Source organism: Pongo abelii, chromosome 7 (genome assembly GCF_028885655.2).
Source record: "Pongo abelii isolate AG06213 chromosome 7, NHGRI_mPonAbe1-v2.0_pri, whole genome shotgun sequence".
NCBI classification, from domain to species: Eukaryota; Metazoa; Chordata; class Mammalia; order Primates; family Hominidae; genus Pongo; species Pongo abelii.
Window position 1 is genome coordinate 107,933,191 of NC_071992.2, and position 12,990 is coordinate 107,946,180.

General features: G+C 37.9%; 1 protein-coding gene across 7 annotated transcripts in view; it reads right to left on the reverse strand.

Annotated features, from left to right (window-relative positions):
• RUNX1T1 (RUNX1 partner transcriptional co-repressor 1) overlaps positions 1 to 12,990 on the reverse strand; it is a 149,810-nt gene that overhangs the window by 118,142 nt on the left and 18,678 nt on the right. For 2 of the 7 annotated variants that reach the window (XM_063726716.1, XM_063726715.1), the window contains exons 2-3: positions 6,981 to 7,040; positions 1,715 to 1,887 (exon numbers count right to left, since the gene is read on the reverse strand). The exons of 4 other annotated variants lie outside the window; for them this stretch is intronic. In XM_063726716.1, coding sequence (XP_063582786.1) covers positions 1,715 to 1,802 — 88 coding nt within the window. In that variant the 5' untranslated portion in view covers positions 1,803 to 1,887; positions 6,981 to 7,040. The remainder of the gene's footprint in view (positions 1 to 1,714; positions 1,888 to 6,980; positions 7,041 to 12,990) is intronic. One more of the 7 variants, XM_063726717.1, reaches the window with a different exon arrangement.

Consider the following 12,990-nt stretch of genomic DNA (forward strand, 5'->3'; position numbering starts at 1 on the left):
TCTTGTCATGCATTTTTGCTTTCAATGTAGATCTTCCATGCTGCAGTGGTTCATCACCAGCAGGCCACAGATATATTCCACATGACCAGAAAGGAATAGATTGTGATGGAATGCGAGTGGGTGAAGATAGTAACTCTATTTATCTGCAATATGTTCAAGCTTTAAAGTCCAATATCCTTTTTGATTTTTAATCTGCATCTTAGATATCTTTATCATATTAATACAAACCCTATGCAGATACATAAGGCAGAAAGCAAGGAGTTCCAGAGACACATTAAGCCCAAGCTTAATGTGGAAGCCCAAACTGGTGGAAGATGACAAGAAAACAATTCTAAAGCGGGACGGTTATTAATTTTTTTCCTTTAAGATATTGATACCTTTTCTTTTTCTCTATGCAAGACTTTAGAAGGCTAATCAACCAAGATCTGAGTTCTCAAAAAACCAATGTTTAGTAACAACAGTGCATAAGGTTAAGAAAAGAGAAGTAGACATGGGAGATGTCTCAACTGCTTAAACAATTGAACTCCTTGCCTTCTCTTTTGAATTGATGTCTCTCATTAATTCTAGTAAAAGAACATCATCACAATATGAAGAAGGAGGAATGAAAGAAAGGGAAATACAGACACAGAAACCAAATCATGATTAAGGCTTCCCCAAAGGAGTATATCATCCTACAGGGAATTATTTCATTTTCTCTGGTCTTTCAAGAAAAAAAAAAAAAAAAAAACTTTATTTTCCAACACCTTCCTGAGAACTTTAAGAACAAGCCAATAAGCATTTGTAAAAATGGCAAGAGTAGACATTGTGGGGTGGACACTAGCAGTGATGTTTCCAGAACAGTGGTCACCAAGGGTGAGTATTTCACTCCCCCTCTTTCTACATAGTCAGTCAGTCAGTCACAGAACTTAAAATCTCTTCCCAACCACTAGAGTGCCAACCAATATCACACAACATTTGTGTTGACTCTCAACTTTTTCTTAGCAGTGGATCCTTATGCCCTGGTGCTCTGCACAAGTCCACTATCCACTAAACCTGGAACAGAGCTGGCTACAGGAGACATGAACTCTCTCCCATAATTCAGGGCTTCCTTGAATTTTCAAATATTGCAGACTTTAAGAAGTCTCTTGCCAAATGGCAATACATTTAGTTTATATTTGCTGTTTTCCTAAATTAAGATATCACCTTTTTTCTTAATGTGTCTACGGAATGAACTCTGCTTAGGAAGTGACATTTGCCTAAAAGTTTTTTAAAAATCCAAATACATCAGAAGAAATAATAAACTGAAAGGCAGTTTTTTTGCCTATTTACAACAAACTGTTTCAGAAAACACCATCTCCTCGTTACAATAAACACAGAAATCATGGCATAGTTTTTACTCTTTAACTCCAAGTATTGCTCAGCTTATAACAGATGTATTATGAAACATGGCAAGATGCACTGCAACAAGAAGAGGGTGAAAAAATTTGGTACTTGATCATTTGATATATTCAGACCCAAAACTATCAAACAGGGTTCCCACCACCAGATTGATCCCCACCCAATCCCCACACCCAAAGATTTCAAAGACAAATGTTTAAAACATACAATAGAACAGGCACTAGAAGAAGGAAGAAAAAAAGAAAATCTTCACAATTATAATTTATTGGAAAAAAATAGATTGATTTTTCTGGTATGTAAGTAAATTGCAAAATCAAAATATTTGTCTGTTCCTTACCTTGACAATATTCAAAGTTCCCTTTTTTCCGGCAGTCACCTATTACTAAACTCAGTGCTCTCCAAGTGTTTCTTTTGACAGATATCATTCTCCACCAATCGCTCTGCTAATTTCCTCTCTCCTTTTCTGACTGGGACAGAGATTATGTTCACCAGCCCAGAGATCAATCTTTTCTATTGACAACAACAAAGGGAAAAAAAATGCATATATCACAACCAGTCTGAAGTATCATACCCATCTGTTTACATGATAACACTAGGCCAGTTTTGTTATGTTTTGTTTTAAAAAAACAGATACAAGCTCTTCTAAATTTTAGAAGAATCCAAAACAATCCCCATTGTCTCAGTTCCTATCATGACGTTTTCTAAAGGACTCTTAATTTTCCAGTCATCTGACTCAAAGCTGGATACATTCTGAACCTGAAAGCTCTTCTTTTCTTAAATTGGTTTTAAAGATATGCACATCGATACCTTAAGAGAATGTTACATTTTACCTGTTTCAAAAAAATAATCTGTCAGATATTATGTTTTTTTAGAAAACAATTTAGACATTATTATTTATGGAATTTTACACACAAGTTAATCCTGTTTCAAAACAAAGTGGTTTGTTTCATTATTCAAACTTTGTTTCACTGTTCTGAAATTTCAGTATTGCCATCATTAGCACACATAGTTTAAAACAACTAACAGTGAAAAACAATCCTTATGTAATAGAGTAGTTAAAAAATATCAATGAAACAAATATTGTTGAATTGTTTTACCAAATCAACAAACTTCTACACCTTTTCTTCCTTTTAATAAGTTTTCTCAATCTTCCTGCTATATTTGACAAACTTAGAATTTGTTCATTCACGGTATTTATTGTCTATTCCTCACCTACTATGATTAAAAATGAGACCACTACTATCACTACTATGAATAGAAAAAGTATTGCTATTTAATTCTTACAAACTAGGAAATATAAGGGTCCAGCACAATCATACACATATAAGGTAGGAACTCAATAAATGAAAGGGAAGAAAGATTTCTAAAAGCAGTCTCAAAAGGAATTACTAAGGCTGTTGCTATTATTTTTTGAGAACAGATTACTTCCTAGAAATTAAAATTGGTGAACATATTCTGATGTAAATAAAACAAGCAGATTCTATTTTTTAAAAAAATCAATGTAGTTTATGTGCCACATTATGATTCTTTTGTGATGCAATCAGTTGTTTCTTGTTCTTTAAGGTTTAAAAATTAAATAAGTACTGATTAACTAAAATACATTACTAGATATTTCTTAGTTGGGAATTGCCTTGCAGCAAGCAAAGATCATTAAAGACAATCAGCTGGATCTTGGAAACATTTAGCTTACTATGAATACTAACAATTTTATTAACAAATGATAAAGCAAAAAAATTCAATACTATAACCAAGATACATAAATATATGTACACGTATAGATTGTCTAAGTACACAAATAGTGGAGTGGGGGAGGGTGCACACAGAGGGGAAGACCGAAAGTAAATACATCTAGATGTTAAATATTATTATTTCTGGAAGATGGCAATATGGGTAATTTTTCTGCACAATTCTGTTATTTCCAATGTTTCTGTACAAAGGTAAAAAATATTTTAGATAGACTAAACAAATATTGGGAAAAAAGAAAATGTATACTCTTCTTAGATTCAATCATAATATATATTTTGTGCTTCAGCAACCATCAACAAAGGCCATCACAGAGCCTGACAAAAGTGGATCATGCCCCTATATGAGCCATAGTTAATAATCTCTACTGAACAAACGAACCAGGCAAAGCATATACAAATCCTCCTAGAGTCTAAGTCTATATCTTCCTTCTCATGACTGCTAAATATCAGACCAATGTCTGGGTTTAACAAAAATGGTGTAGTTAATCTTGGTTTTGAGGCACATAAAATTACCATGTGATAAACTTCAAGACAAATTTCTCAAGTAAAAATGATCTCTCAATTTGGAATATACTGCTTTACTTTTTAACTTCACTTGTAGTATCTATTTTAATCAGAGTTTTTTGAAGTGAATGAAGAAAATTGGCAGGAACATGGTGATAACAAAATATTTTAAATGTGCATATTTATAAATTCTTAAATGTTAACATAGTGTACAAATAAGTTTCAAACAATATACAATGAAAATCTAAAGTTACCCATGAGGATTTTCCCCACTTAACTATTTTATATATGAAACAATATATCACAATCAATAGGGTAACTAAAAAAAAAAAAAAAGCTAATCTTTGGATTTTTCAAAATGATGACTGGAGTGTCACATTTGTGCTTCATATCTCCAACACATTAAATGCCCTTCCTATACGAAATAATAATAAAATAAGTAATAGTAATAAGCACTATGTTCAGGTATTTCTGAGACCTATTCCACACTGAAGTCTGTCACATGGAAGTGATAATAAAATCTCTCTATCTTTAATAACTGCTTTGTTCAGATCTGGATGCTCAGCCCTCAAATTTGTAAAACCTCATTACGAGGGGAACATACCGAGAAAAGTTTAAAAGCTAAGCTCCACCAAGAGCAGAATGCCTCAAACAATTCGTAGTTCTACAAGTGTTATTTAAAAGGCTCAACATGTTGTATTACCATGGAAATTGTGGAAAACATACATTCCCAAACAAATATTACTTTTTCTCAATGGTATGAAGTAATGAAAACCACATGTGCATATCTGCAATCCGTGCAGTAGTTCAAGCTGCAGCTAATAGAAAATACAGAAAGTGAACTCTGCTATATAAAGGATTCTTGTTACAGAAATATAATGTGAAAACCAGATGCAGACAGAAAACCTTAATCACAGATGGGAATGTAATCACTGGCATACAGAATACTTTTTTGATCAATCTTAACCATATGCGCAATGTATTTATTTTCTAAGGAATGCAATAACTTGAGAGAACCTTCTATTTGAATTCAGTTAACCTCATACGGCCTTGGCAAATCATTCTTGTATCAGTTTATCTTTCAAAAATTTAATAGGATGTAAAGACTACACACATCAGAATCAACCTCAAAAGAGATCAAGTGCAGTTCCCCATTACTGTATTTCTCAGTCACTGCCAGGAATCCTTTCACTGCCTAAACACATTTGTCTAGAGAATTCTATCAACATTTGGGACACTTTTTCCTTTAGTAAATGATACATGGTTATTCCAAAAATGAGCATTTAAACACACCTCTTTTTATCTATCAACCTGGGTTGAATCAAACCTTAACTCTAACTCTTTTCTTTTCCTTCATAGAAACATTTTATATCATAAAAGCTATTATTTTACATGAACAAATGTACACTTAGTTTTTGTTTCCAAGGGGAATCACTACAAAAGGAACCTGTTATAGCATATCTGACTTAGGAAATATTACCTTGGTAAGTACAGTTTCAGGCACTGGATTGTAGCTTACCTTTGTCAAAGCTTCACCATTTCTTTGTAAGCAATTCTGTGTCCCTCTAATTTGAAGGAGTAGTGAACAGAGCACCATCTATGCCTCACTTCAGGACTATACTCAACTTCCAGCAGGAAGCAACTGAGACACTGTGTGATTTGGGTGCCCCTCATCACAGATCATGTGAACTAAATGTCATTATCCTAGTTTCACAAGCTTCCTTAAGCTTCCATGCATACACTCATCCAGACTCTCCTTCTCTCTTCTAACTACTCATCTCCTAGATTTACATACAGAAACACACAGTCCTTATTCTTGCCTAGTCTCACATACAAGACCCTCCATCACTTGGCACTCATCTACAGTTTTCAGCCGCCACTCCAGCCACGCCCTTCCAGAGTGCAGCTCTTCTCTGGCTGGATAAACTCCCTGATGGAACGCTTCGTCTCATGCTCGTGGCTTCGTTCACTGACTTCAAGGCCCTTCCCATAGACTGCTGCACGGCCAGTTCTTCCTCAACCTTCAGGCTTTAGTTCAAGAGTCACCGCCTGAGAGATGATTTCCCCAGCCATTTGAAATAAAGTCTCACTACCATGTCCCCTCACCCTCTGCATCATTCTAACATTGTTTCTTAATTGTCTTAATTATATTTAGCACTACATGAAATAATCTTAGTAACTTCTTTTTTATCTTTTTCCCTCCCCCACCCCCAAACTGCAAGCTCTGTGAGAGCTAGGGTCTTATCTGGGGGGTGCTCATTACTCTACCCTCCACATTTGGAACTGGACTAGGAACCTAGTTGTAGCCCCAAATAAAAAGAAAAACAAATGAATCCCACTCAATGAAATGCCACAGAAGCTCAATTCAATCCCCATGACTTTGGCAAACCTTTCCGTGGCTGCTTCTGTGACCCGTGATCTTTTTCTCTTCTTTATACTATAGTACTTTGGGTCTATATCAGGCTCTGCAACCTTTTACCTGCCAGATACTGTTCACAGAAGCCCATTCCCACTGGTGCTGTATAGAGAAAAGGCAGCATGGAAATCACCCACGGCATCCACGGCTATGAAGCCAGCCCTTTGTCCCACACTGAGCAGCAGGACACTGTGACTGGGAACTGCAGCACAGTCCACACAACCTTTAAGGCATAAGTGCACTCTAGCAGCTTTTTATGCATTGAATTATCTCACAATTGAGCGTGTCAGCTGTTGTAGAAATGAGATCCCATCTTAATTTCTTACACCTTTGGACCCTACATTGATGCACTCTACTCATTCCATTGGCAGGGCTGCAAGAGCATGGCCATGTTTATTCAACAGTGCTTACACCCAGTGCCTAACACAGTGCCTGGCACACAAAAGGTGTTCACTAAATACTGGCTGAGTAAACAGGGAATAACTGATAATGGAATATGATCTGGTCTTTCTTCAAGCCCCTTTCTCTTGTGATAAGGCATTATTTCAAAATCCTTACAAATATTTTTAAGGAACAAATGAATCAGAAGGTAGGCAACCAACTAAGTATCAACAATGCAATATGACCAGTGAGTTAACAAACCAGGCAATTTAAAATGGTAGGAAGCTCTTAAATATCTTCTCTATTGCAGATATAATTTAATTTTCAAAAAATAAAGTGTTATAAATGACCGTGGCCTACACACGCGGGCCATTTAGAAGCCCACTGTATACGCACTCTGGCTGGAGTAGAATCTCAGTTCTTACACTTATTTATCAGCTATTTGACCTTGGACAAGTCACTTAACCTCTCTAAGCTTCAGATTTAAATCTCCAAAGTAAGATAATAACACCTAACTTATCAGGATGATGAGGAGATAATACTTGTAAAGCGCCTACCTTAGTGCTCCCAGTGCAAGTATTATTTCATCCAATGTGCTCGGTTCTTATCATTTGATACTAGAAAAGAGGTAGTACCTATTTTAATATAATTAAATATGAAATAAATGAAAGCAAAGGTCACTACTCAAAAATATCAGTACAATCATAATCTTTTTCTTTCTGAAAGTAATTACTGCACTATTAGTGATAAAAACAAAATACCTAGGATCAGTCAACAAAACCAAAATATGTGGAATTAAGCTGCAGGCTCTAAAACATTTTGGTGTGATGAAAAAAAAAACAGAAACTAATGTTTGATAGTTTTTTTTTTTTTTAATCTAATTTCATCTGGGAAAGACTCTCTCTGAGGAATAAGAGGAGACAGAACCAGAATCATTTACAAAGACTGTTTTCTCCAAATAAAGGCATCTGTTCCATGCCAGCAATTTCCACCTGGAAAAAAAAATGGGACTTTGGAAATATCTGCATTCGTGGCTGATGGTCACACATCTCAAGAGGCTACAACAACTGTCCAGTTGCCAGCACGGCCTGGTTGCTGCTGCTCCTATCAGCTGATCTCTCTCTCTCTCTTTTTCCCCCCTCTTTCCTCTCTTCCTCCCTCCCTTTGTCTCTGTCTCTCAGAAACTTGGAAAGTTGTGATATTTTATTTATTTATTTTTTTTTGAGACAGAGTCTCACTCTTGTCGCCCAGGCTGGAGTGCAGTGGCGCGATCGCTGCTCACTGCAAGCTCCGCCTCCCGGGTTCACGCCATTCTCCTGCCTCAGCCTCGTGAGGCTGTAGCTGGGACTACAGGCACCTGCCACCACACCTGGCTAATTTTTTGTATTTTTAGTAGAGATGGGGTTTTGCCGTGTTAGCCAGGATGGTCTCAATCTCCTGACCTCGTGATCCGCCCGCCTCGGCCTCCCAAAGTACTGGGATTACAGGCTTGAGCCACCACGCCCAGCCTAAGTTGTGGTATTTTTGTACTCTAAACGGTAACTTTTCTAAGTGCAGTGAAAGGTTTTGATAGTTTTCCATTTGTACTTTAGTATCATACCCTGCTGTAATTAGTGTGGCTGACCCTGTTCATGTAGAAAATTCCTACGTGGTAGGGTTTGAAGAATTCCAGGAGAGTAGTAAGCTCTGGAATAGTGAAGCCTTGAAGAAAATCTAGGTTCAGACCTTGCCCCGTCATGTGCACAGGGTCATCTTGGGCAAGAGATTAGATCTCTAAGAGTGACTTACAAAATTAGCTCACTCACAAGTCGATATTAATATGGAAACATCATTCCATCAAGTCCTCCCTTGAGGCCCCACACACAGCTATCTAAAATTGTCCAGTCACTTGCATTAAGAAACTGAAGGCTGCACTGCCAAAACTGTCTCTCTCAATAAAAAGGTTTCCTGAAGAAAAAACAGTGAGACTTTACCATTTCCGCATTGTGAGCCACGGCATCTCAGGCTGAGATGGACCTACCTCACTGTTCAGTACCATCTGTGGTTCTGAAGCTGATTCATCAGGCAGTAGAGCAGCTGGAATCCCACACAATGTCAGACAAAAGACCAGACTGGATGGGAAGGAATGTCGGGGGAAGGGTCCTGGAGGAAGAGTACTCAGACTGGGGATCTGTCCAGAAAGCAGATATGGGTATCCAGAGGAAGAGAGGAGGGAGAGAAGGAGGAGGGAGAGAAGGAAGAGGGAGACCCTGGCAACTAAGGGACAACTGGAGGGTATCTGGTAGGGAAAATCTGGAAGCCACTATAATGGTTTTTAGCCTTGTTTGGACCCTTGATCAAAGAAATTGTTTGATCTCATAAAAATGTCCATATACATGAAACTTTGCTTATAATTTCAAGAAGCTTATCCTTTATTAAAGCTCATTTATGAACTTCAGGGTAAGAAAATAAAATAAAAAGTTACAGTGTGCATCTATGAAGATCCAAGTGGCTTGATCACTTCACAGTTTGCCTAAAGATGGGGTATTTTCCAAAAGCAATGGCAACAAAAGCCAAACTTGACAAATGGGATCTAATTAAACTAAAGAGCTTCTGAACAGCAAAAGAAACTACCATCAGAGTAAACAGGCAACCTACAGAATGGCAGAAAATTTTTGCAATCTACCCATCTGACACAGGGCTAATATCCAGAATCTACAAGGAACTTAAACAAATTTACAAGAAAAAAAAAAACCCCGTCAAAAAGTGTGTGAAGTGTATCAACAGATGCTTCTCAAAATAAGACATTTATAAAGACAATAAACATGAAAACAAGCTCATCCATCATCACTGGGCATTAAAGAAATGCAAATCAAAACTACAATGGGATACCATCTCACACCAGTTAGAATGGTGATCATTAAAAAGTCAGGAAACAACAGATGCTGGAGAGGATGTGGAGAAACAGTAACACTTTTACACTGTTGGTGGGAGTATAAATTAGTTCAACCATTGTGAAAGACAATGTGGCAATTCCTCAAGGGTCTAGAACCAGAAATACCATTTGACCCAGCAATCCCATTACTGGGTATATACCCAAAGGACTGTAAGTCATTCTACTATAAAGACACATGCACACATATGTTTACTGCAGCACTGTTCACAATAGCGAAGACTTGGAACCAACCCAAACGCCCATCAATGACAGACCGGATAAAGAAAATGTGGCACATATCCACCATGGAATACTACACAGCTATAAAAAAGAATGAGTTCATGTCCTTTGCAGGGACATGGATGAAGCTGGAAACCATCATTCTCAGCAAACTATCACAAGATCAGAAAGCCAAACACTGCATGTTCTCACTCATAAGTGGGAGTTGAACAATGAGAACACATGGACACAGGGAGGGGAACATCACACACCAGGGCCTGTCGGGGTGGGGGGCTAGGGGAGGGATAGCATTAGGAGAAACACCTAATGTGGATGACAGGTTGATGGGTGCCGCAAACCACCATGGCATATGTATACCTATGTAACAAACCTGCACGTTCTGCACATATATCCCAGAACTTAAAGTATAACAAAAATAAAAATAAAAGATGGGGTGTTTTGTTTGGAGTGGGAGGTGGGGGTGGGGGTGGATTTTGCTTTTGTTTTATTGTATGTTTTTTAGTTGCCAAAACTTATAAGCCAAAATATAACAGCAATAAATTGTGCATTCTTTGACAAGAGAACACAATGAAAGCGACCAAGGTGGAAAGAGGTTGAGAAAAAAAACAACATGCTGTTGGAACCAAAGATTTAACTTTAGTCTCAGCAGTGAAATGTTTCAGGACAGTTTTAAGTAAATCACTTGAGTTCAAGGCATGAGCTCTCAATAATTATTTAACAAAGCATTAGAAAGTACCCCAACTGTTCCAGACTCCCACTTTCGGAGGTCTTACAAACCAGCAGAGAAGTCTGAATTGCACGGATGATAGCAGAGTTGGATGTAGTAAATTCTATCTTTGGGGAAGAAGGGTCATGAAAGTGTCACCAGAGGCTTAGGAGAGGACAAAGTGAGCCAAGCTTGGCTTCCCTGCAGAAAGAGCTTAGGTGTCCAAACGTGAAGCAACCCAGGGTCTTAGAGAAGACTGAGAGAGAGAGGTCCAGAAAAGGCCTGGCAAAGCAGGGTGTCATTTGTCTTCAACATCCTCATATCCCCCAGTGTCCATCAGGGCCAGATTGTCTATTAAGCATTTGCTGAATGAAGAAGCAGCCAAAGAGAGACTACTGGGGTTTAGAGAAGAAAGTGATGAATGGTTCCACAGTCATCAAGTCAGACGCCAAGAAAAAGCAACTCTTTACTGAAGGTTGTGCTTCACACATATCACGTCAGCCTCATGACCACCCTATGAGGCCATGCCATTATTATCCAGATGAGAATTATTTCTAGATGAAAAGGGTAGCTAAAGGAGATAAATGGTAAAGCACTTGGGAGTTAGGTCTCTTCATCACTATACTCGACTGCCTTCTGGCAGGGAAGAGCAGCATCACTTCCCCCTGGAAGGGCAGAGGCCCAGACCAGTCAACCTGGGCGACACAGGCAAAAGATTTGTAAAGTGACTCAGAGTACCAAAGGACATACAGCAAAAAGGCTCCTTCCACCATTACTTCCTGGCCCTGCTTTCTTCCCTAACAGCAAGCACTATTGTCAGATTCTTGTATATACTTGCACAAGTAGAATTCTATGCATTTTTTGTACAAACACAGCATTCTACAGACATTCTTCTGCTCCTTGCTTTGCTCATTTAATGATATATCTCAGGAACAATTCTGTATCAACACACATAAATGTTTCATTCTTTAAAAAAATGATTGATTTCTTTATGCTTAATAATTAGTTCTTATCAAGCATAATTCACTACAGAGGAAGAAAAGTCTTAAAAAATCCAATTCTGACAGATTTTAGAACAAAACCACAAACTCCACATATGGTTAAAGTTCAAAAAATAAAAAGAATTGCCAGCATGTTTTTAAATTAAGTGTTATCAGACAAACCAAGATAAAGACCTTGAAATAATATTATCTTAATGAACCATATCCTAAAAGTCCTCACCCAGGTAGATTTTTTTGTTGTTTCTTCCAATAACTAAAATCTCTCACATAGGGGACAACTAATAGTGAGCAATAAGGATTTAAGGCTCTTCAACATGTTAAAGAAATTACTTTTCCAAAACAACTCCTCCATTTAAAAAAAAGTATGGCTCCACACATGATAGTATTTAGTTTACTATCTGTTAATTGTAAAACGGATAGACATTTCTATTAAACTCAGTAGATTTTAATGCATTTTTTGTTCTTTTCATTTAAAGTAGATTTGAAAAATATCATCACATGAAAAAGTATTTGGTCTATAGACACTGCTTGGGGTACTGAACAAATGAATCTAGATTCAAAAGCACCTTTAAATAACCACGCTCCCTCTTCCTCCAAGAGCACTGAGCCCAAGTCTGAGGCCTGCTGGTTTACAAGCACTGCTTTCATCAGCTACTCCTTAACTCCATATGCTGTCATCTCTACCTTCTCTCCTTGTTACCATGTTAGAATTAAAAGAAGTTTTATAAATTATTTTACAAACAAAAGTCCAATGTTTGAAATTTATAAAGCAGGCTGCACTGGTCAAATGAGAAGTTAAGGGTCCCAGAACCCAGCCCACCTGACCACTTTGCATTCTCCTGCATGGCCTAAGGGCACCTGCAAAAGAGAAACTCAAAGAACAGTTTGAAATCCGTGGAAAGAGGCAAAACACATGAGGGAGCCAAGTCCTAAAGTGGTAAATAACAGATCTTTTATGTAACAACCGCATTTTAAGGAACACCCACCACTTGACAGCCCTGTCACCATCTCCAAAAGGCAGCTGGGACCACCAGAAGCCCTGGGACCGAGGTCTGCAAATGGATTCTGAAGCTCTTCTCTAGAAGCTGTGATTCTATGAGTCTGGGGTAGGGTAACAAAGCTGCCTCTAAACAAACACCTGAAGTGATTCCCAGCTTCTGGCAAGTTAATAATAATAATAAAAGAAAAAAAAAAAAGAAAAAAAAAAAAAAAAAAAAAAAAGAGCACTTGATACTAAATCCAGGTTGGTATTAACAACTTCTCCCTCTCTAAATCCACTGCTCTATCCAAGTGCTAATTATTTTTCCTTTGCAATACCTCCTGCCCCTGCCTCTTCCTTCCCATCCCACAAACCCAACGCTGGTCATCCTTCTGTAATATCTAAAACCTAAACTGCAGCAACAAGCTTCCCACCTGGCCTTGGCCTCCAGTCCATCTGGCCCCTCACATTAGGACCAACTCTTTGCAAACATAACTGTTATTGGGTGCAGGGGTTCCCTTTGCCTAGCTCAATTTTTATTTTAACCTTGGTTTTATAAAGATCTATTTTATCATGGACTCCTCTGTTCAAAAGAAGTCCAGCTAGAAAATCAAATATATAAAGCAATTTATTATAAAAGCAGAGGTATTCTGGTTTTATGGTGGTTAGGGGATGGAAGACCCTGTGCCCAATCTGGGTACCCTCCATGCCACCTCCCAACCCTGAG